We start from the raw sequence: 20,723 nt of genomic DNA on the forward strand, positions 1-20,723 counted from the left end.
ATATGGAGGCAGGGGTGTGTATTGAGTAGGGCAGGGATATGAGAGAATCACTTGGACAGTTGTGAGGGTGGATTAGCCTGAAGAAAGATGAGACAAATAGACCATTTAAAGGGTTTCTCAGTAGTCTAGGTCTGAGGAGATGAGAACCTAGTGGAGGTGTGAGTACAGAGAATGGATGTGATATAAAAGTTGTAATGATACAAAAGATAACACCAAGGTCCAAACCTGGAAGCCTAGAAAAATATTGGTACCTTAGACAGAAAGAGGGTAGTCCAAGAGAGGAGAGGATTTGGAAAGAAAGATAACGAGCTCTGGTTTGGACATACTGAGTTTGAGACGTTTCTAGGGATTCAGCTCGCAAAGAAGACACTCCATTCAGCATTCTGCAATAGCAACAGAATCTCTTTCTTTTGATCACTCAGTTACACAATAATCATCAACTACTCAGGCTAAAAGACGTACCGATTGTTGGGGACACTTGGAGCTAGTTCGCTGTCTGCTTTTAGGCACGTTGCTCCCACCCCGCTTCTCCATAGTTCCATCTAAACTTTACTCAGCCCCAAGTTATCCTTGCCTGCTGTTGTTTTCTCTTACTGAACGCAGGACTGTAGGCTTCCTCCGTTACTATGGTAACTGCTGCCCCCTCCCTGGGCAACTTCCGAGAGAGCGCACTACACATAGGAAAGGGGGAGGCGGAGGCGCAGCATCACGCAGCCCATCGCCTTGCAACCCGAGCCAGGCGAGCAGACATCAGCTGGGAGTCAGGTTCCCTCCCTCTCCGTCCAGAGCCCGCAAGTGCTTTTGCTTTCTCCCATCTCCAAGAGATGAGGGTTTGATGTGTTTCCCACCCCACCCTCAGAATTTTAATGTTAAAAACAATGCACACATTGGATCCCAGCCTTCCCCAGCTCTATACAGGAACAGTTTCTAATGATGATTTGTGAAACCTTCAAGACACTAGAAGAGGATGATTGATTTTTTTAACCCTTACCTTTTCTCTTAAAATCGACAGTATAGATTCTAAGGCAGAAAAGGAGGAAGGGCTGAGCAACTGGGGTGAAGTGGTACAGAGGAGTCAACCACAGCTAAGTGTCTAAGTCCATATTTGAACCCAGGTTCCCCTCTCCACCCTAGCCGTGGCACTCTATCCACTGTGGGAACTGGCTCCCCCAACTTACTTGTTCTTTCATGGAAACTTTGCCTTAGTTTCTCCTGTCATTGTAGAGAAGCCATTTATTAAACCCACTTTTGTTGTCCGGGACTATCTTGGGCACTCAGTGAAACAAATTCTAAGACGTGATGCCTGACTTTTAGAGTTTTAAAGTCCCCAGCTGACAACATAAAAAACAATACTGAGAAGCCTGTAAGAGTCAACGAAATAAATAGTAAATGCCAAACTCACAAAAAAGTAAATGTTTCTAATATAATTGGAGATTGAGGTTTTTCTGTGGGCAAGTGGAAGAAAATGATCGCTTCACTACCATCCCATCAAGTTAAGGCTTTTAGGGGAAAAAAAACAAACTTTAGGATCCTGAATTTAGAAATGAAAGAGATCCCAGAGGTCATCTATTCTAATCCACTGTGGAATTTACAGTGAGATCACTAAATCTGGGCAGCTAGATGGCTTAGTAGACAGAGTGCTGAGCCTAGAGTCAGCAAAACTCCACCTCATGAGTTCAAATCTGTTCTCAGACACTTACTAGCTGTGTGATCCTGGGCAAGTCACTTACCTCTGTTTCCTTATCTGTAAAATGAGCTGGAGAAGGAAATGGCTAAATCATTCTTGTACCTTTGCCAAGAAAACCCCAAATATGGTCACAGACTGAACAACATCAAATTTTATATTTTAAAAATAAGGAAAATGAAGCTCAAAGAAAAGGAAACACCTTACTCCAAACTGACTAGTACATAATAGTACTGAGATGAGAACCTGGGTCTTTTGATTTTGAACCCAGTGCTCTTCTCCTTTACTGTATTCCTTCATTTTCATAGGGAAGGGAGAGGAGAGAATTGGCAGAGCTAAGGGGGAACTATTCCAAGTGTAGAGAGTAGCAAGAATTAAGGTGTAGAGTCAGAAAGAAGAGAACCAGTATATCTAGAAGGTTTAATAATAATTTATCAATATCCAAATTCTTTTGTCTTACAGAAAAAATACCGGAGATTGTAGCAATGATGAGAGATCAAGGACTAGTGCCACCTTCAATTGGTGACTCCAAATTTATTCTGCCTAGATTGAACTCCTTGACAGCAAGAATTATCTTTCTTTGTAGCCCCTGCACTTTGCACAGTGCCTGGCATACAATAGATACTTAATAAATGACTGCCTGAAAACATTCTCTTTGAAATGTGCTTCTAAAGAACAAGGTTGACAACAAATCATCACAGAGGAGCAGTGTGAATTAGTAAAGAGCTGTCAAACACACAGCTGTACATTGTAATTGTGTAATTGTCAGACAGTTAAGTGGCTCAGCTGACAGAGAGCCAGGATGGAAGGTTCTGAGTTCAAATCTATCCTCAGACACTTTCCAACTGTGTGAGCCTAGGTAAATCACTTAATCCCAATTACCTAGTCTTTATGGTTCTTCTGCCTTAGAACTGATACTTGGTATCTATTCTAAAACAAGGTAAGAGATTTTTTAATGTGATTGTAACAATTTAAAATAAATAATAATACAACAATAGTTAGATGATATTTAAATCTTTAAATTAAGTCAATATGTGACCCACAAAGATCCTTAGATATGGCTTAGGGGTACCATTTCTTTTTTAATTTGATACCAGTGTGATTAGTCAGTTGGTTAAGTATGATGGGGACAGAGAGCAAGCAGTGAGGGGTAGTACTAGGATCCTCATACTCTAAAACCTTGCATTTGTCACTAGTTAGCTCTGGTTAAAACAATTGTAAAACCTGTAGTTCCAGCATTAGTAAGTATGAATTGCAGATTGATCAATTACCCATTCTGTGTACTGGATCTGAAATATTCTATACTGGGCATCAGCTTTGTGCCTAATCTGTTTTATTAATTACTTATATTGTTCTATATTTACTTTAGATTAGAACTGTAAGATATAATTTAATTACCTATAGTGGTCCATATCTCCACTCCCACCCCCAAATTCTCAGTCCAGAAGGGCAGCGAGACCTTTCCCACATTGAAGAATTCTCTGGAATGGGAGATAACTATCCCACCTCAGACCCTAATAAATATGCCAACCCCGATCCACAGGAGGCAGAAGCTACTACTCTATGGGGAAGCTGCTACTCCATACTCAAGAGTTGCTACTCTGCACCTGGAGAGCTGCTATTCCATCACCTCTAAAGAGGTTACTCTACTAGCCTCTAAGCTTGTCCATCAGCCTTAAAGGCTATCTGATTGACCCCCAGACTATTCCACCAGCTATTAGGCTATTAGACCACCATAAACCACCTTTTCTTCAAATACAATTATTTTCTTACTTCTGGATTGAACAGAGTTTAAGTCTCCCATTATTGGAGCAAGACCCTACTACAGACTTGGGTATGTTTCTCCCAGCTTTCTACAAAGTAGAAGTTGGAAAAAGAGTTTGAATCCTGTTTCTGACCGTTACTAGCTATGTGGCCATATGCAAGTCACTTTACCTCTGGGACCTCTAGTTTCCTCATCTGTAAAAGGGGATAATACTTGCAAGACTGACTCAGGAAATTTTTGTTTAAGGGTTAAATGCATGCCAGCTGTTATTATAGTTTGTAAATTTATTTTAAAATGCAGTGATTGCTAGAAATCATCATTGCTGTACTAAGAACAAGTCAGTGAAAAGTAGCTAAGAACAAACTGAAGCACAAAATTAGTGATTGGAGAATAAACTAGTACCCAGATCTGGCAGTGTCCTAAAAGAACTTGTAAATACCAAAGTAACCTTGCTCTATTCTTGATTGTGTATGTTTCTTTCAAAGACCTTCATTTATCCTTGTTTCTATTGGAAAACAATTTGGAATTATGCACGAAAACTTGCATAATTGTTCATATCCTTTGACCAGCAATCTCATCACCTCACCTTAAGGAAGTTACTGGTCCTGATGCCCATGGTAGTCTAGAGAGGGAATCATAGGCCTGAAACGCCTTGAGGTCTTGGGCACTATGTCCACAAAGAACTCAGACTCACTCAATTTCCTGGCAGGCCAGACACCAGGCCTCACATTTCCAGAATTTGGGCCTGGTTTAGGACACTTCTGACTATGTATCATGCCCTTCCATTTTGAGATGTCAAAGGAACTGTTGCCAAATGTGGGCTTTTTCAGGGCTCTGATTATTCAGTTATGAGGTATTTACTAACTCAGAAAAATATCTCTCTTTCCTAGGTATGTGATAGAACACACTGATAACCACTCTTCCTTGTCAAGCCTTAAAGGTGAAAGCACCAGGCACATATTACTATTTCCCTATCTTATGACTAACACATTCCTAGCTCATCTAATTAAATATGTTTGTGATTCAATTGTTCACTACCTTTACCCTGCTACCACTTCTCATTCACTCTAGCCCTACCATTTCTAAGGCCCTATCCTGGTTCTGCCCTTGCCTTCTATTGTGCCTTCTGGAAACCCATCTATCCTTTCCTCATCCTGTGGGCAACAAGCTTCCTTTTGTCTTAGATTTCTTACCACCAAATTCCTTCTTTTTCTGCACTCATGATATCTGGGTACCCCTAAAAGATACCTCCTCCCTAGACACTCTCTAGTGTAACAAGTAAAATATGAAATGAATGAAGAAACAATGTTTGATCTTCTAAGTATATTGAATTATTAAGCAATACATGTCAATTGCTCAATAAATCAGAACCAAGTCCCTTCCAAAGCTTAAAGCTGGACCCCAATTAGAGAGGAAGACAGACTCTTATACAGCAAAAACAATCAAGTAAGACCAACTTACTAAAAGGAAACAATACAACATTTAATAATCTGATCAGAAGGGCAGAGTAAATAGATGTAATTCCCTGAACTCAGGAAGAGATGTCCCATTTCTCTCAAGTATTGGTAATCAAAGGAGTATGGAAATAACAACTGATTGATCAGTATGGAGCCAGTTTTCAGATAAGGCATATGGGTTACCTGAGATGTAAGAAAACTCCTTACATCAATCTTAGGTTCTGACTAACTTTCTGGTCAACAAAACCCAAGTTTAAGGACCAAGTGATGGGTCCCTAAATAGTAGGTACAAGTAGTTCAGTTTCCCAACCACACAGGGCTAGGTTCGAACAATGCAAGAAAGCTTTCTTCCAAGTCCTACAATTGAATAAACTTTTGTCACAGGACAGAATTTGGATTAGGCCCACAACTGAATAGAAAGGGAGTTAAACTAGCTTCAGAATTAAGTGGCAAGATGGCATTAGTGTGGGTCACTCAATTCTCACAATTAACCACTTGAAGTCCTAATCCCCTTCATTCTCTCACAATTTTCTCACACTAGTACTAGATGCATCTTCTCTCACATCCCCTGACAAACCATACCAGAGGAGTACATATACTCCCTACCCTTCCACCACTTACTTCCAATTGGTCTTTGTTTCCATCACACAGCAACCTTCTTTGAAGTTTACTCAGTTCATTTATATCACCCTTTCCAGATTCTTGTTGTCATCTAATGACTTCCTTTTTTCTTAAAGAGTTTGGATACCTGGCCAACAGTCCTCCTCTACCCTAATTTCTTCCCTCATGTTTGAGGACTTCAGTTTATGTTGTAAAAGGAAATTCTTTGTTCTTTTTGAGTTTACACTTGTGAAAGGGAATCCTTTATTCTCTTTGCCTAGTTGGAACGAACACTTTAGTTAACACTAATTTAAGTACCTCACTAGACAGGATTAACTCTCCTTTCTCCACCTTTTGATTGAACCAACACAAGCTTGAACTAGGTAGAGGAACTTGAAAACCACTTAGTGAATTCATACCCTCAGAAACTCAATCAGCCAGGAATCGTGAACCCTTTTGATGAGTATTCAACCCTCCAGAAGATGAGAACTAGTTCCCACAAACACTGCCCCCTGGGCAGTGATAGACAATTTGGAAGACAAGAAGCCACTATAAAAGGCCCTGAATTTCTGGGGCTAAGGAAGTAGGCTTCGAGAAGGAGTTGGACTTCAAGAGGAAAGTGTGGAAAAATTGCACAGAAAGGGTTTGGAATGTTGAAGAGAGGATTGATAACGAAGGCAGTAGGAAGGGGGAGGGGAGAGACTAGAGAGAGTGACAGTTTGCTCTCTGATGAGACTCTTTCCTGGACCTCTGGATAGGAGGGAGCTCTCTCTGCCTCTCAGGATAAAAACTATCTCTATTCTTGGGATTTTCCCAACTGTTTTCTCTACCTGGATTCCTGTGGATCTTGCCATCGAACAAAAGCATTTGAAAGGGGCTGCTTGAACTGTTAACGGCAGTCTTTAAGGGCATTAGCCCGAGGAGCCAGACTAAACCAGCTCTGAAGGTCAGAATCTCTTTTCATCTTGCTGTCTTCTGCTAAAGACTTTCAACTTAAGAAAGCTAGCATAGATATAGTATAAAACAGAAAGAAAGAAAACCTCCATAAGCCTATGAGCCCTGGGCTCAGCTCAAATCTGAGAGAGATTTGAAAACCAATCTGTGCTTAAGGTTGAGGGCAATCCCTACTTCCCTCTAACCTGATTCCTTCCCTTTAAAACTTGTTATTAAACCAACTTTGGTTAAATAAACACAGTCAGATAATCTTAACTCAGGTAACTTTATTATCTTAAATCTTCCTTCCCTTTCATAGACAATTTCATAAAAAAAATTGTCTACAATCATTTTATTCACTTCACTTCCCACTCACTTCTCAACCCCTTGAAATCTGGTTTCTACTCTACAAGACAAATGTAACTGCCCTCTCCAAAGTTGTCAAGAATTTTTAACATGTTAGATCCTATATCTTTTTTTTTTTCAGTCTTTATCCTCCTTCAGTTCTTCAACATCTGACATTTTGGGCCACCCCTCACTTCTTGAATACTCTCCTCCCTCAGCTTCCAAGATCATCCTTTGATCTCCTTTCTAACTGTTCCTTCTCTCTTTGCTGGATCACAATCCTTTAAGCATTTCAGTGTTCTTTCTTGACCCTCTTCTCTTTCTTCTACATTCTTTCTTGGTGAGTTCAAAAGAAATCACCTTCTGGATATCTCCATCTGGCTGTTCTATAGGCATCTCAAATTCAATATGTCCAAAACATAATTCAGTATCTTCCCGTTCTCCCCACCAAAAAAACCTGTCCTTCATCTAGTCTTCCCTATTTATATTGTGTGTAATCATCCTTCTAGTCACCCAATTTCACAACCTCAAAGTCACCCTCAATTCTCTCCTCACTCTTAACTTTTTCAAACTGGAAAAACAGAGAACCACCAATCAGGACAAGGAAGCAATGCTCAAATGCCCTCCACAGAGAGTCATGTGCAAAATACCACATAGAGACAAGCTCTGACTCTAGGAACACTGTCTCCTGGAAAATGCACCTTGAAAGAGGATTTTCCAATGAACTGAAGAACTTGAGGTCTTATATACCTTTTGGGGAACAAAGGACAAGAAGGACAATTGATAGGTTTACATGAAGACCTGGGAAAGAGGATTCCAGCCAGAGGCTTTTGCTACAATAGGAGAAACTTCTAAGGTAAAATGGTACTTAAAATTTGATTATATCTACTAATTCTATCTAATCTAAAATCATTAGGTACTTTCAGTCTAAGACAAGGTCAGTCTGAGAGTTCCCCTAAGGCAAGTTACCAAGGAACAGGGGCAAACTTGGGGGGGTTCCATAAATAAAGTTGACATCTCCCACACAGTTGATATTTTAAAATCATAAATCTGACCATATCACTTTCCTATTTAAAATCTTTAATGCTTCCCTATTGGCACTACGATAAAATTCAAACTAATTTTGGCATTTTAAGCTTTCCTAAATATAAAAGTTTGGGCTCCAATCCAGGCTTATTCTACATTAGTCAATTTCCTCATCTGTAAAATGGGGATAAGAATAGCATCTACCTCTAAAGTTGGTATAAGGACCAAAAGAGATAAAACATGGATAGCCAGCCATTATTATTACTCCTTTTCTAGTACTCTATGATCTAGACCAGTTATAGGCAAACTTTTTAAAGAGGGGGACAAAGGAAAGGAAATGCGCATCTGTCAGTCTGTTTCTAAGACAACTCAGAAGTTTCATTATATTGCATCCTACTCATTGTATTCATCAGATTAGGAACAGCCAGATAGAACATTTCAGCCCCCCCCCCCCAATCTGGCCCCCAGGCCCTAGTTTGCCCATCACAGATCTAGACAAACTATCCTCCTTACTATTCTTCCTACAAGGCAGTCTTGTTTCTCATCTCTGTGTCTCTGTACAGTCTTCCATGCTTGGAGTACAGCATCCACCCATTATCTTCCTCTTAGAATCTCTAGTTTCCTTCAACTTTCAGCTCATATGCTTATGTTTCCTAATCTGCCCCTAACCCTTCCTGCAAGTACCTTCTACCACCCTGAGTACCAAATTTGATTATTCACTTGTTCTAACCCTACCTCTACTCCCAACACCTGAGAGCAGGAACAGTTTCATCTGTGTTTACTATCCTCGAGGCCTGGTTGCTATATCCCCTAAACTTGGGATTTTCATTGGTGGTGTTAAACTAGAAAAAACACAGAACTATTAAATAGTCAGAAAAACCATGTCTTTAATCAGGAGAGGAGTTTGGTACAATTTCCTTAGGCCTCCACACAGAGTCCCAAGGCTCTGGCTACCAACTTCTGGGAGTGCCACTGCATTACATGACTTCTCCAAAGCAAAATAGAATTCAGGGAACTTATATACCTCTTAAGGACCTGAGGATGGGAGAGTATGATTGATTGGCTTTACAATGGCCTCAAAGACTTGAGGAAGTTGGGACTTCCCTTGTGAAGTTGGGACTTCCCTACAGGAGAAATTCTTGTGTGACAAGGTCAAGTGTGAGGAAAAACCTCGGGCTGCTAAAAACTTGGGGTTCTCAAGATTGGAGTTTCTAGATTCCAAGTTGACAGTGGTTAGGATTTCTGGAAATGACAATAAGAGTTGAATAAGAGAAAAAGAGTTGAATAAGAGAATGAATCTAACCAAGATAGATTCCCTCAGGCAACTCTAATTGATCCTATAACTAATAGCCTCATATTAACAATTACTCACTATATTGACTCTAAAGAGGAGACTTAAAGATAAGCCAGAGGTGCCTTTCATGGCTATAAATCCTGCACAACAGTAAATACCACCTTGGCCCTGAAAAAAAACCCTAAATCTTATAAATGACTCCAAGGTGGTTCCCTGTTATCAATACTAAGTCCTGAATCCTAAAAAATATTTCAAATTATGTGTATAACATTCCAAATGGACGCTGAGGATCTCCTGTTGTTGAAATTATAGCATCCCTAGATTACTCATGCCAGCCTAATTTTCCACAAATGAAAAAGTATATAATTTGAAATTCTGAAATATCAATTTACCTGGGCTCTGACACACTTGTGTTTGTATATCTCTCTCTGCTGTGGAAACTGTTTTCTCTTTGATAAATTTCCAGGATGACAGATTGTAGGGCTATAGATTTAGACCTGGAAGAGACCTTGAGGGACAAAGAGTCTACTGCCTATCCTCTACACCCCCACCAATTTTGTAGGGGAAGAAACTAAGGCACAAGGTCTTTGACTTCCCAGGGTCACTTGCTTAATTTGTAAATACCTGAGGCAGAATTTGACAGCTTCCAAGGCTGGCCCTCTATCTGCCATGCCATGATGCCTCAAAAGAAGCTTGTTCCACCAATGTATATTAGCAATTTCTTTACAACTTTGATACTCTTAGAGAGGCATGGAGAAGTTAAAGCCTTGTCTGCCATCACACAGTCTGGAGGTCTTCCTGACTCCCAGAGAGATCTAGGCACTATGTAGCACTATACAGTCTTCAATAAACACTTTTTGAATTGAATTCCACTCAATTCAAATGAATGCCATTCAATTCATATCAGCTGAATTCAAATGAACTGAACTTAGGTCTCCAGAGCTCTTTCTGGGACACAGGACGCGCTTAGGGCCAAAATCCTGGGATACTGAACTGGTAGAGAGCTTTCCCCAAGGTGAGCAAGTCACAGACAAATCGGTACCTATAACTGTGAACCTGTCTTCCAAAATACCTGCATGGGGAGAAGAAGGAAGATAGCTTTGTACCTAGTTGTTTACACCCTGTCTCCCCAACACGGGCTGTTCTTGGCCTCTCTTGGTCTCTTCAAGGTTTAGCACAGGGCCTTGGATGCCTCCTATGGCTGCCAGGGTTGGCTCTCCAAATGAGCACCCACTGCAGTGAGCCCAGCACGCTCCTTTAGGGCCCGGACCCGGACCCAGAAGTCTCTTTCTATTCCCCGCCTTCCCTCCCCCTCCCCCCGCCGTCTGGAATCTTTTTCCGGGGCACGGTTTTCCTCTCGACACGCTCTGGGTGACGGACCACTTCCGGCAGCTGGACAGAGACGAGCAGGAAGTGGCTCAGAGGGGCTTGGATCCTGCTGTTAAGGAAGAGGAGGCGGCGGAGGCGGGTGTGTGGCTGGGTAAGTGAGGGTCCCGGCCGGAGGGAGCCTAGGGCTAGGGAGGAAACCCGCCTGTGGGCTGCGCCCAATGGGTGGGTCTGGCGCTGGCTGTTCTGCGGGTGTGGACATCCTCACCCTCCTCCTGTCACCCCGTCCCAGTCGTCCCTCCCCCTCCCCCTTCCCCTTCCCATCCCTTCTCTCTCCCCTACACTGCTTCAGGCGGTCGGCGGGGTCTCCGCCCGAGCCCGGGGCCAGGTAAGGGCCAAGGCCAGGGCTGCGACGGTGCTCGTCTGCTGACCGGCCCCGGAGGAGAAGCACGGGGGGCGGGGGCTGCGCTGGCGGGCTCCCGGAGGGAGCGCACGATTCTGCCTTCCCTCTGGTTCTGGGTTCTTAACCCGCAGCTGCCGTCGTCCGGGTGACCTTGGACAAGTCATTTCTCTAATCAGGGCCTTTCTGTTCGGGTGATAAACGAAAGGGTAGGACCCCCGGAAATCTCCCGGCACAAAATCTAGGACCCCGAAGATGTCTCAGGTGCTTGGGGGAGGCGAGAGGGGCCCATGGGAGGTAGCTTAGCGCAGCGGATCTGAGGACCGGCTTCAAATCCCGCTTCTCCCACCCGTGTGACCTTGGGCGAGTCACCTAATCCTCTCTGGACCTATGCCCCTTTACTGGATAAGTGATGGGCTTGGACCAGGACGCCTCTAGGGGCCCTCCCAGAGAGCTCTGGTCGGCTTAGAAACGTTTAGTTCCTGCTAGAGCCCACCGCCAGGGAGCTTAGGAGACGGGAAGCCGAGCACTTCTCATCCTCCGTCCAACCCACCTCCCCAGGTTTAATCTCCATGAATCCTCATCTCACTCCCTAAGGTCCAGTTAAACTAGCCTTGTTGTTCCTCGATTAGGATGGAATGCTCTGCCCCATTCCGTGCCACCCTTAGCTTATCTGCTGGCTCCCAGTGAGACCTTTCCCAACCCCCTCAAATGCTCTCCACCTCAAGATCCTAGTGCCCTCTTCCCAGAATAATTTGATATTTATATTGGACACACTACTATTCAAAAGTATAAATACGTCACAAAAATACACATGTGTATATAAATATAGAGGGAACTAAGTGGTTTAATGGATGGGGTGCTAGGTCTCAAGTCAAGAAGCTCTGAGTTCAAATGCAGCCTCAAACACTTACAAACTGTGACTCTGGGCAAGTCACTTAACTTCTGTTTGCCTCGTTTTCCCCATCTGCAAAATGGAGATAATAATGGCACTTCCTTCACAGGGCTGTAGTAAGATCAAATGAGATAATAATTATAAAGGACTTAGCACAGCACCTGACACTAGCAAGTACTATATAAATATTAGCTATTATTAAATATATAATATGTACATATTTCACACAAAATAGGCAGCCTAGCATAGTGGATGGAGAACATGTTTCATAACTAGGAAAACCTGGGCTCAATCCCCCAGACTTTGAACAAATCATTTAACCCCTCAATGCTCTAGAGCACTAGCCAACATTGATAGAGGGAAACTATTCACTTGAGAATTCCCTACCAAAAAATTCACAGGACCAGTCACTATCCTTATCCTTTTCTGTATAACATGTTATTTTCCCATAGAATGTTGTTTCCTGAGGCCAGACTTTAATTTCAGTCTTTGTATCCCCATCAATTAGCACATAGTAATAGCTTTTAATAAATTTTTCTTCATTTTTTGGTTGTTGAAAACTCACATATAAGAAAAAGGTTTTTTTATTGTTTTGCTTGTCCTTGGTCTAAGGTCCATGACTGTGGACCTCAGAAATGGGAAGACTGTGTATGTGTGCACATATGTGTGAACCATGTGTGCTATATTGTATATTGAAAGGCATTTTTTTCTTTGGATTCTATTCATAATAATGCATATTCACCGCCTTTAGATCAGATGTTAAGCAAGGAGAGCTTTTTCTCTCCAACCTCTCATTGTAAGTAAAACCAAGTTCCAGGCAGTGCCATGCACTCTGTAGATGTTCACTAAAAATTAAGTGACAGTGATGTAAAAATTAAAGGCAAGTTTACTCTGGTGGCCCATTTCTAATGTCCCATTTCTCTTTAAGATAACGAAATAATGATTTATCCAGTTTGTCAGGAGTTCTAGTTGGTATTAAAGTTAATTGTTTTTTATTTAACCTATAGAGACTTGAGTGTTGTCTTTGAATTATATTGCCATTGCTCAGTAGCATCCTACTCTTTGTGACTCCTTTTGGGGTTTATCGGCAAAGATTCTGGAATGACTTGCCATTTCCTTCTCCAGCTCATTTTACAGATGAGGAAACTAAGGCCAACAGGATTAAGTAACTTGCCCAAGATCACACAGCTAGTAAGTGAGGGCAGATTCAGACTCAGGAAGATAAATCTTCATCACTTTAGGCTTAGTGCTTTATCTACTGCTCTACTTAGCTGCCTTCTTTGAATTAAAGAATGCCTTAGTTTTTTAAATCTGTATTCCATGAACATAGAGAATGCATTTATTCTTTAAAACTAAATAATAACTTTCTTTAAAGTTGATGCTTTTCTGGTTTGTTTGTTTTTTTGTTTTTGTTTTTTTTAGATTGAGCTTCAAAATTTGGAGAGAAGGATTCTCTTCATGGTGCATGGACGGAAAGCCAATGCGCAGGTAGGCATTTAAGAAGACATAATTTTGATAGTTAAATTCATTATGCAAAAGTGAATTTTGCTTTTTCAAAAACAAACTAATAAAATTATTGTAAATTAATATTAAGAAGTCTGATGTTTATAGAATAAGATTATAGCAATATATTTTCGGTCCATATCTTGTCTGCAGAGGGGACTTTTTGTGTTGAAACTCCCTCTACCATTACATATCAGCAAATTCTTTTTAACTTACAGTCAAAGAAAGTTGCTTGATGGTAGTAAATCATGCCAAATAGCCATACATGTTTTCAATGTAACATTTTAATTCCTTAATTTAACTTTGCATAGCAATTATTTCTTTTTGTATAGAAATTATTGCAACGTGTGTGGTATGTAATCTGTAACCACATTATAGTATTGTGTAGGGTTAAAAAAGACATAAGTTCCCAAAAGAAAGTGGAGGAGCAGGTTTGTTTGTTTGTTTCCTTATTTTGACTGATGACTGTCATTCATTCTTTGTTATGGAATGTGTTTCTAACCTGATTCTGATTTTGTTAGCTCTTAATTTTTTGGAATGTGTTATGTTAATTAAACAAGTTATTCAGAAGATCTATATTTCAGGTCAGACTTTTCAAGGTTTAAGAAAGGTATTAGACATAACTTGAGCTATTAGAAAAGAAATCATTACAAAGTAAAAATATGACAACTTGAAACTTCTTGGAATCTTATACAATTTTCCCCACTTCTCTTTCTCCAATGTTGCTCCTCTCAAACGACACTGGAATCCTTATTTAAACTGAGTCAATATAATTGTTCTTTTTCATTAGGTCTCAGCAAAAACTTAAAACAAATCTTCATTTCTTAAATTATCTTCTTACTTGGTGTTTCATGTTGTGTTCTAGGCATTTCTTAACCTCAAATCATAAATGATTCAGTTCTGTCTGACCATTTTAAGAGAAGAAGCATTTTGTGCCTGGTTCCAGGAATGAGAACCAGAATGCAAAAATTGTTTCCATCTACATAATTAATTTTTTTGGGTGACCTTAAGTTACTCGCCACCTCTGCCTCAGTTTCTCCTCATTAGCTTGGCTCACTGGAGTGTTAGGATTTAATGAATCCTTTTAAATGCATTGATGAAAAGGTGCTATACGTGTGACAATTGCTATTACCTTATTTTTGTCTTATCCTGCAACATAAATAATGATTGACATCAGAATACATGGAGAAATAAACAACACAGTTATAAATTGCTTCATCACACCAGCTTTTAACTCAATTGCTACTTATTCTTAGCTGCCAGAAATGCCATCTCTTATATAACTCATAAAAAAGACTTTATTATTTATTTCTTACAGAAGGAAGTGCAGATTGGTGGGGTTCATTAATCATTTCTGAATGAAATTATTAACCATCCCAACTACTCATTACATTTTTTTAAACTATATTGAATATTAAAGGCATCAGCCAGTTTTCCACAATAGTGAAGGGAATTTAGGGCAGATGACAATTACTAGTTCTTTCCTTGTCACTACCACTTATACAGAGACATTCCTGTCTGCTGCTTTCCACTTTGACTTGGACCATTAATTTGCATCTTGGAATTATTTATAAAAGGGTTTTTTCTCTGTACTTAGGAATAGGTTCCTAGTGAACTAAATTATAATTAGAGAAGAGTTCTTACTCCACATTCTCAGTGACAGTGTAATAAGGTAAGATACTCCAGTTAAGATTTCAGCAGTGGAGTATTGTGGAAAGAGTATAGGGTTTAGAGTTAGAGTCCCGATTCAAATATCAAGGTCACTACTTACTATTTATGTTAACTTGGATAAGTCACTTGTTTAGATCTTAATTTCCTCATCTATAAAATAAGAGAGTTACATTAGTTGATAAGGACCCTTCCAAGTCTAAAAATAGTCCTTGACACCTTAATGAAGCATTTGAATACACTATCTTCAATTCTATAATCCCTTGTTCCTTTGCCCTTTTATTGATCTTGCCTTGAATCAACCCTGAATTATTTCCACCATCTACCTTCTTCTTCCTTCTCACAAGTTGCTAGGCAGAATTGGTAGGATTATAAAACTACTCACTGGGTCCCAACAAATTTTTATTGACTAATCTCAATTGGACCTTCATTGCAGTAATACAGTCCTACTACTCCTTAATTGATTCTCTATTCCAGTCACTCCAACAGCTATTTCAAACCTTTTGTCTCCTCAAGCCCCCTTATCACTTTCTCCCTACCCTCTTGCCTCTTCACCAAAAAAATTTACCATTTACCAAGACCAGACCATTTGCTGAGAGCTCCCTCTTTTACTTGCCTCTTTATCCCACTGTTTCCCCCTCCTTCCAGTCTCTGATGATTTGGGGACCCAAGCTGTTTACCAGGCCAGACACTTTGCAAGTACCCTTGTTCCCCATACTCTCTTCAACAAATTGCCCCAACTATGACCCACACTCTTATTAATCTTCATTCTCTCCCAGTCTATTGGCTGCTGTCTTCCATTTATAAACATACTCAAGTCTTCCCTATCATTCTCTTCATTCCGACTTCTAACATTGTCATTCAGCTGAAACTACTCTCTCCAAAGTTACTAACAGTCTTTTGATTGTTCAGTCTAATGGCTTTTCACAATCCTTATCCTTTTTGACCTTTCTGTTGCATAACACGCTGTTGACTGCCCTCCTCTCTGTTATTTTCTTCTTCCTTGCTTTTTGTGGCACTGAACTCTCTTGATTCTCCTCCTGTCTCTTTGCTCCTTCTCAGTCTTCACTATATCTGTCACAAAACTAAATGGAGTATCTCCTAAGACACTGTCCTTGGCCTTCTTTCTTCTCTTTCAATCCTTTCTCACTTGGTGACATTATCAACCCCTCCAGGCTCAGTGATCATCTCCATGCAGATTATTTCCAAATCTATATATCTAACTTTAGGCTCCCTTCTGAATTCTATCAACATCCCATGGATGTTTCAAACTGGATGTCCTATAGTCATCAAATCCAAAACAATTCATTATCTTTCCCTCAAACACTTATCTCTAATAAACTACTCTATTACTGTGGGAGAGCTCCATTATCTTTTTAGTCAGCCAGATTTACAACCTCAGAGCCATCTTCTACTCTTGACTCTTTCGCCATATATCTAAGTTAGTTGCCAAATCTCACTGTTTTTGTCTTTGCAACACCATACATGTATATGTGTATATGTACACATAAAATTCTCGATAAACTTGTACAGTCTACTGTACAAGTTTATCGAGAATTTTATTTTCTTGGAAGTTTGAGAGACATGGAAAAATTAGCCTTTTATGAATTCCTTGTACAGAATCCTGTAATAAATTGTATAAATTTGAATTTTCAGCCATTTAGATTTTAAAAGTCTGTTTCAATGACTAAACCCAAAGTAAAGACTTGGCACATACTATCAAATTTGACAGTAGTATAGTAGGTATAGTAGGAAGATAGAGTGCTGGATCTAGAATCAGAGGACCTGGGTTCAAATGGTCACTAGTACCTGTGTAACTAAAGGCAAAGTCATTTAAACTCTGTGAACCTCAGTTTTGTCACTTGTAAAATAAGGGTGTTGTATTAAGTTTATTCAGTTCTAAATCTATGGTCTTGCAATTTTGAGCACCTAACTATAGTTCATTTCACATAGCAATTTTCAATATAAATTATAGTACTTATTCCATATACAGTGCCTCTTAACTTGCCCTGCAGGATTTTCAAGTCTATTTTTCCTTTGTTACTTAATTTGCTGGTCTTTGTGTTTTGATAAATGTGCCTGTGCATTTGACCATTTATGGCTTTGAACCCTTTTGTTATGTTTCTGTGTTCCCACTAGTTTTTAAATCTGCTTATTTTTTTAAACTAGCAACTTAAAACCTAGCACTCCAGAGAGTACCAGGAAACTATCAATGAGCACCTAGAAGAACTTTGTTATCTTGCTATGTAAGTTATTTGACATAAAACAAAGTGACTTTTCAATCTAATGTACTTTTTAAAAAATCACTGTTTTTCCTTTAAAACATTAAGCTAAATGTAAAAATAACTCTAAATCCTTTGCATGGGTACTATGGTGAGTCAGTATCTAAGGCTAACTTAAGCATATCTTCAAAGTGTTTTTTTTTTTCTCCCAGAAACATGAACAAAATGTTACCATCCTTACAGTGCAAAAATTGAGTAGAGTATAAACTTGATTTAATGATGAAGATAGATACATATATCATAAATGATGATTGCCTAATTGATCTTTAAAATATATTTTCAGAATAATATTATTTAGAAATTATTAATTTATTTTAAAATTATTTTAAAACATGCTTATTATTACATTTGGGGACAGAATAGTTTGGGTGTGGTCAAAAGAACCTATTTGCTAAATTTCATTATATGATCATGAGAAAAGCAGGATTTTAGGTAATAACGTTTATATAGGTAATCTTCACATTTATTCCACAAAACTAGGTGTGTCTATGCTTTGGGATGGCAGTATTTGAGGAATGTGAGGGAAAAGCTGTGTTGTTCACTACCAATTCACATTGTAAGCTCCTTGAGGGCAAAAAATTTCATTTTTATCTTTGTATTCTTGGTACCTAGCACTATGTCTGCCACATTGTAGATGCTTATTGAGGTTCATTATACCTATTCTTTCTGTCTGAAGTATGGAAAGAATTTTTAAAGTTGAAAATTGTTCTTTTTCATGCCTGGTACGTAGTAGGCACTTAGTAAATGTATTGAAAGAATAAATGCTCTAGCAGAATTTTGGGTATCAGTCCTTTTGAAAATAGTACAGCAACATTGTCTTGCCAACATTTTGTTAATCTCAAACTCCCCTTCCCCCCCCCCATTTTTTTTAACCTAATCTCTTAATCTGGTGACAAAGAAAAAGGAAAAACAATGTCAGCAAGTATATATAAGAAGGAGTTGGGAAAATTGTGTGTAGTATATATTATAATTCAAATTACAAACTTCTCACAGTTTGTTTTCTGACTCCTAGTTTAACAAACACTGGCCCACATTATTCCCCCTATACTAAAAATGCTTTATGATAATGGGAAGAACATTGAACTTAAAATCAAAATACCTTAGTTGATTTCTGACTAATATGTAATCCCTTAAGTTTTCTGAGCCTTGGTTTCTTCGTATCTAAAGTTGGCATATTAGATCTTTATTTTTCTCACAATGTTGGGAAGATCAAATGAGATAATATATGGGGAAATTGCTTTATAAACTAAAGCAATATACAAATCATGTACTTTTTTTTTTTTTCTTAATGTTGTGTGAGGATTTTTTTGGTCTTTAAAAAAACTTTCTAGTTTATAGATCCCAAGATTTGTTTTGGCCAATCATACCACAGTTGCAAAAATTTTAGACTGTCTTAAATTTTTTTAATAATAAATTTTGGTGTGTCTTTTAGATTGAGCCTAGACGTATTAGTTTATTAGTAATATTTGATTAATTCAGAGTACCAATGTGGTTTATATTGAATGAGGGCCACATAACTTCATGTTAAAAGTTTCTTGTGACTCAGAAAAAATACAACTTCATTCAGGGCACAGAAGTAGACTATCATCATTTAAGTTACTGTTAAGCTCATGAAGTTTCAGAACTAAAAAGAAATATAGATACCTTAATTAAACCCTTCATTTTATAGAGATAACTGAGCAGAGAGAGAAATAAAGGATTTGCCTAAGGTCATATTTGATTAATAGGATCAGGACTTGAATTCCTGCCTTCCAATTTATAGTCTGAAGTTTTTCCTTTTCTGTCATATTAGTTGTCCACTTTTGTTCTGTGTAGTATTATCTAAACCTTAAAAGACAAACCCTGAAGTTGTAGTCATATGGGCTTCCCTTTAGCTGTTATTATCCTAGATTCTCCTAGTTCAAAAATATTTATAATAATGAGCAGTTGACCTTTCAGCTCATATAAAGTACTTTGTTTATATATACCAGTGATTCCCAAAGTGGGTGCTACCACCCCCTGGTGGGTGCTGCAGTGATCCTGGAGGGCGGTGATGGCCACACTTTTTTTGTATTACATTCTATTCTGAGTTCAATAAATAGTTTCATAATTTACAGGGGGTGCTAAGTAATATTTTTTCTGGAAAGGGGGTGGTAGACCAAAAAAGTTTGGGAACCACTGATATATACAGTCAATCCTCAACCTTCATGGAGTTAAGTTCCCAGAAAATGGTAAAAGTCAAAAATGCAAATGTTGATATGTTGAATTTGTTGGAAATAAGGGGTTTCCGTGACCACTAAAAACTAATTTTTTGCTAGAAATTGCTGAAAATACTTTTATGCATGCAATTCTTTATAATAAAACAATTCTGATAATATGTTATATTTTTTAACATAGTAACTATGAAATAACCTATAAAATGTAGGGGAGAGGAGAGGCAAAGCAGTGCTAAACTATACTGGGATGGACAGGAGCAACAATATTAAAAGAACCCATGGGGGCAGCTGGGTGGCTCAGTGGATTGAGAGCCAGGCCTAGAGACAGGAGATCCTAGGTTCAAATCTGGCTTCAGACACTTCCTAGCTGTGTGACCCTGGGCAAGTCACTTAACCCTCATTGCCCAGTCCTTAATGCTCTTCTGCCTTAGAACTAATACATAGTATTGATAGTAAGGCAAAAGGTTTAAAAAAAAAAAAACACCTGAGATAAAAAAGGGCAACTGACTATCTCTAATCTCCCTTTAGAGTCTCTGAGGTCCTCTAACCAAAGATGACTTGATTCACCTAGTGCCATTAGTATCACGGGAAAAAGAATGTTTACTCAGCCCAAGAATGCTAGCAAGGGTGACCGCCATCTCATTTGCCCACAAACTTAGCCACTTTTCCACAATTCCTTCATTGAGCACTTGAGAATTTATTTTGGCACTTTTACCATTCACAAACACTTTTACAAATACTTTTTTCCTTTTTGCAGATATTAATTTGTTATATCATGCCTCTAATTTTTTTCTCTACTACAAGTAGCCTCAAATGTTTGAGGATGATAACACAAAAGTGAAAATGAGGTTACTAATAAAACCATGCAAATGCTTGAAGTTGCAAAAGTTAAACACAGATCTTGAGCCTTGACCCCAATTCCACTGTCTACCAAACCCTCTACAATTGTATGATTAATTTGAATTGCCCGATTTGTTGAAGATTAATTACATGTCCATTTCAGATTTTCTTAGAGGAAATAGAAAAAGTCATCTAAGGAAACTAAGAGTCAGAACAAAGAAAGTAGCTCCCTATTTTATAATAATCCCACATGCATAAGTTATGTACATGAAACAGCAAGAGGGATTTTAAATGAATCACAAAATGATAAAGCTAGAAGATACCTTAGAGATTATGTAATCCAACCCCCCCTCATTTTCAGAGTGAGAAAACTAAGATCCAGGAAAGTAAATGATTTGCCCAAAGTTTCAAACTAAGTAGAATGAATACTAGTATACAAGTTTCTTAAATCCCAAGTCCATTATTTGTTTTATAATACCATCCTGGTTAACCTAATCCAAAATCAACTCC

At 38.9% G+C, this 20,723-nt stretch overlaps 2 protein-coding genes across 2 annotated transcripts in view; one reads left to right on the top strand and one right to left on the bottom strand.

Moving 5' to 3' along the window:
• ANKRD45 (ankyrin repeat domain 45) overlaps window positions 1-534 on the bottom strand; it is a 47,826-nt gene extending 47,292 nt beyond the window's left edge. The window contains exon 1 of the mRNA XM_044674887.1: window positions 463-534. Within this exon, the coding sequence (XP_044530822.1) occupies window positions 463-534 (72 nt within the window). The remainder of the gene's footprint in view (window positions 1-462) is intronic.
• A 12,617-nt stretch (window positions 535-13,151) lies between these two features.
• Window positions 13,152-20,723, top strand: part of KLHL20 (kelch like family member 20) — a 62,861-nt gene continuing 55,289 nt past the window's right edge. The window contains exon 1 of the mRNA XM_044677051.1: window positions 13,152-13,213. Within this exon, the coding sequence (XP_044532986.1) occupies window positions 13,191-13,213 (23 nt within the window). The 5' untranslated portion in view covers window positions 13,152-13,190. The remainder of the gene's footprint in view (window positions 13,214-20,723) is intronic.

The sequence above is a fragment of the Gracilinanus agilis genome, chromosome 4 (assembly GCF_016433145.1).
Source record: "Gracilinanus agilis isolate LMUSP501 chromosome 4, AgileGrace, whole genome shotgun sequence".
NCBI classification, from domain to species: Eukaryota; Metazoa; Chordata; class Mammalia; order Didelphimorphia; family Didelphidae; genus Gracilinanus; species Gracilinanus agilis.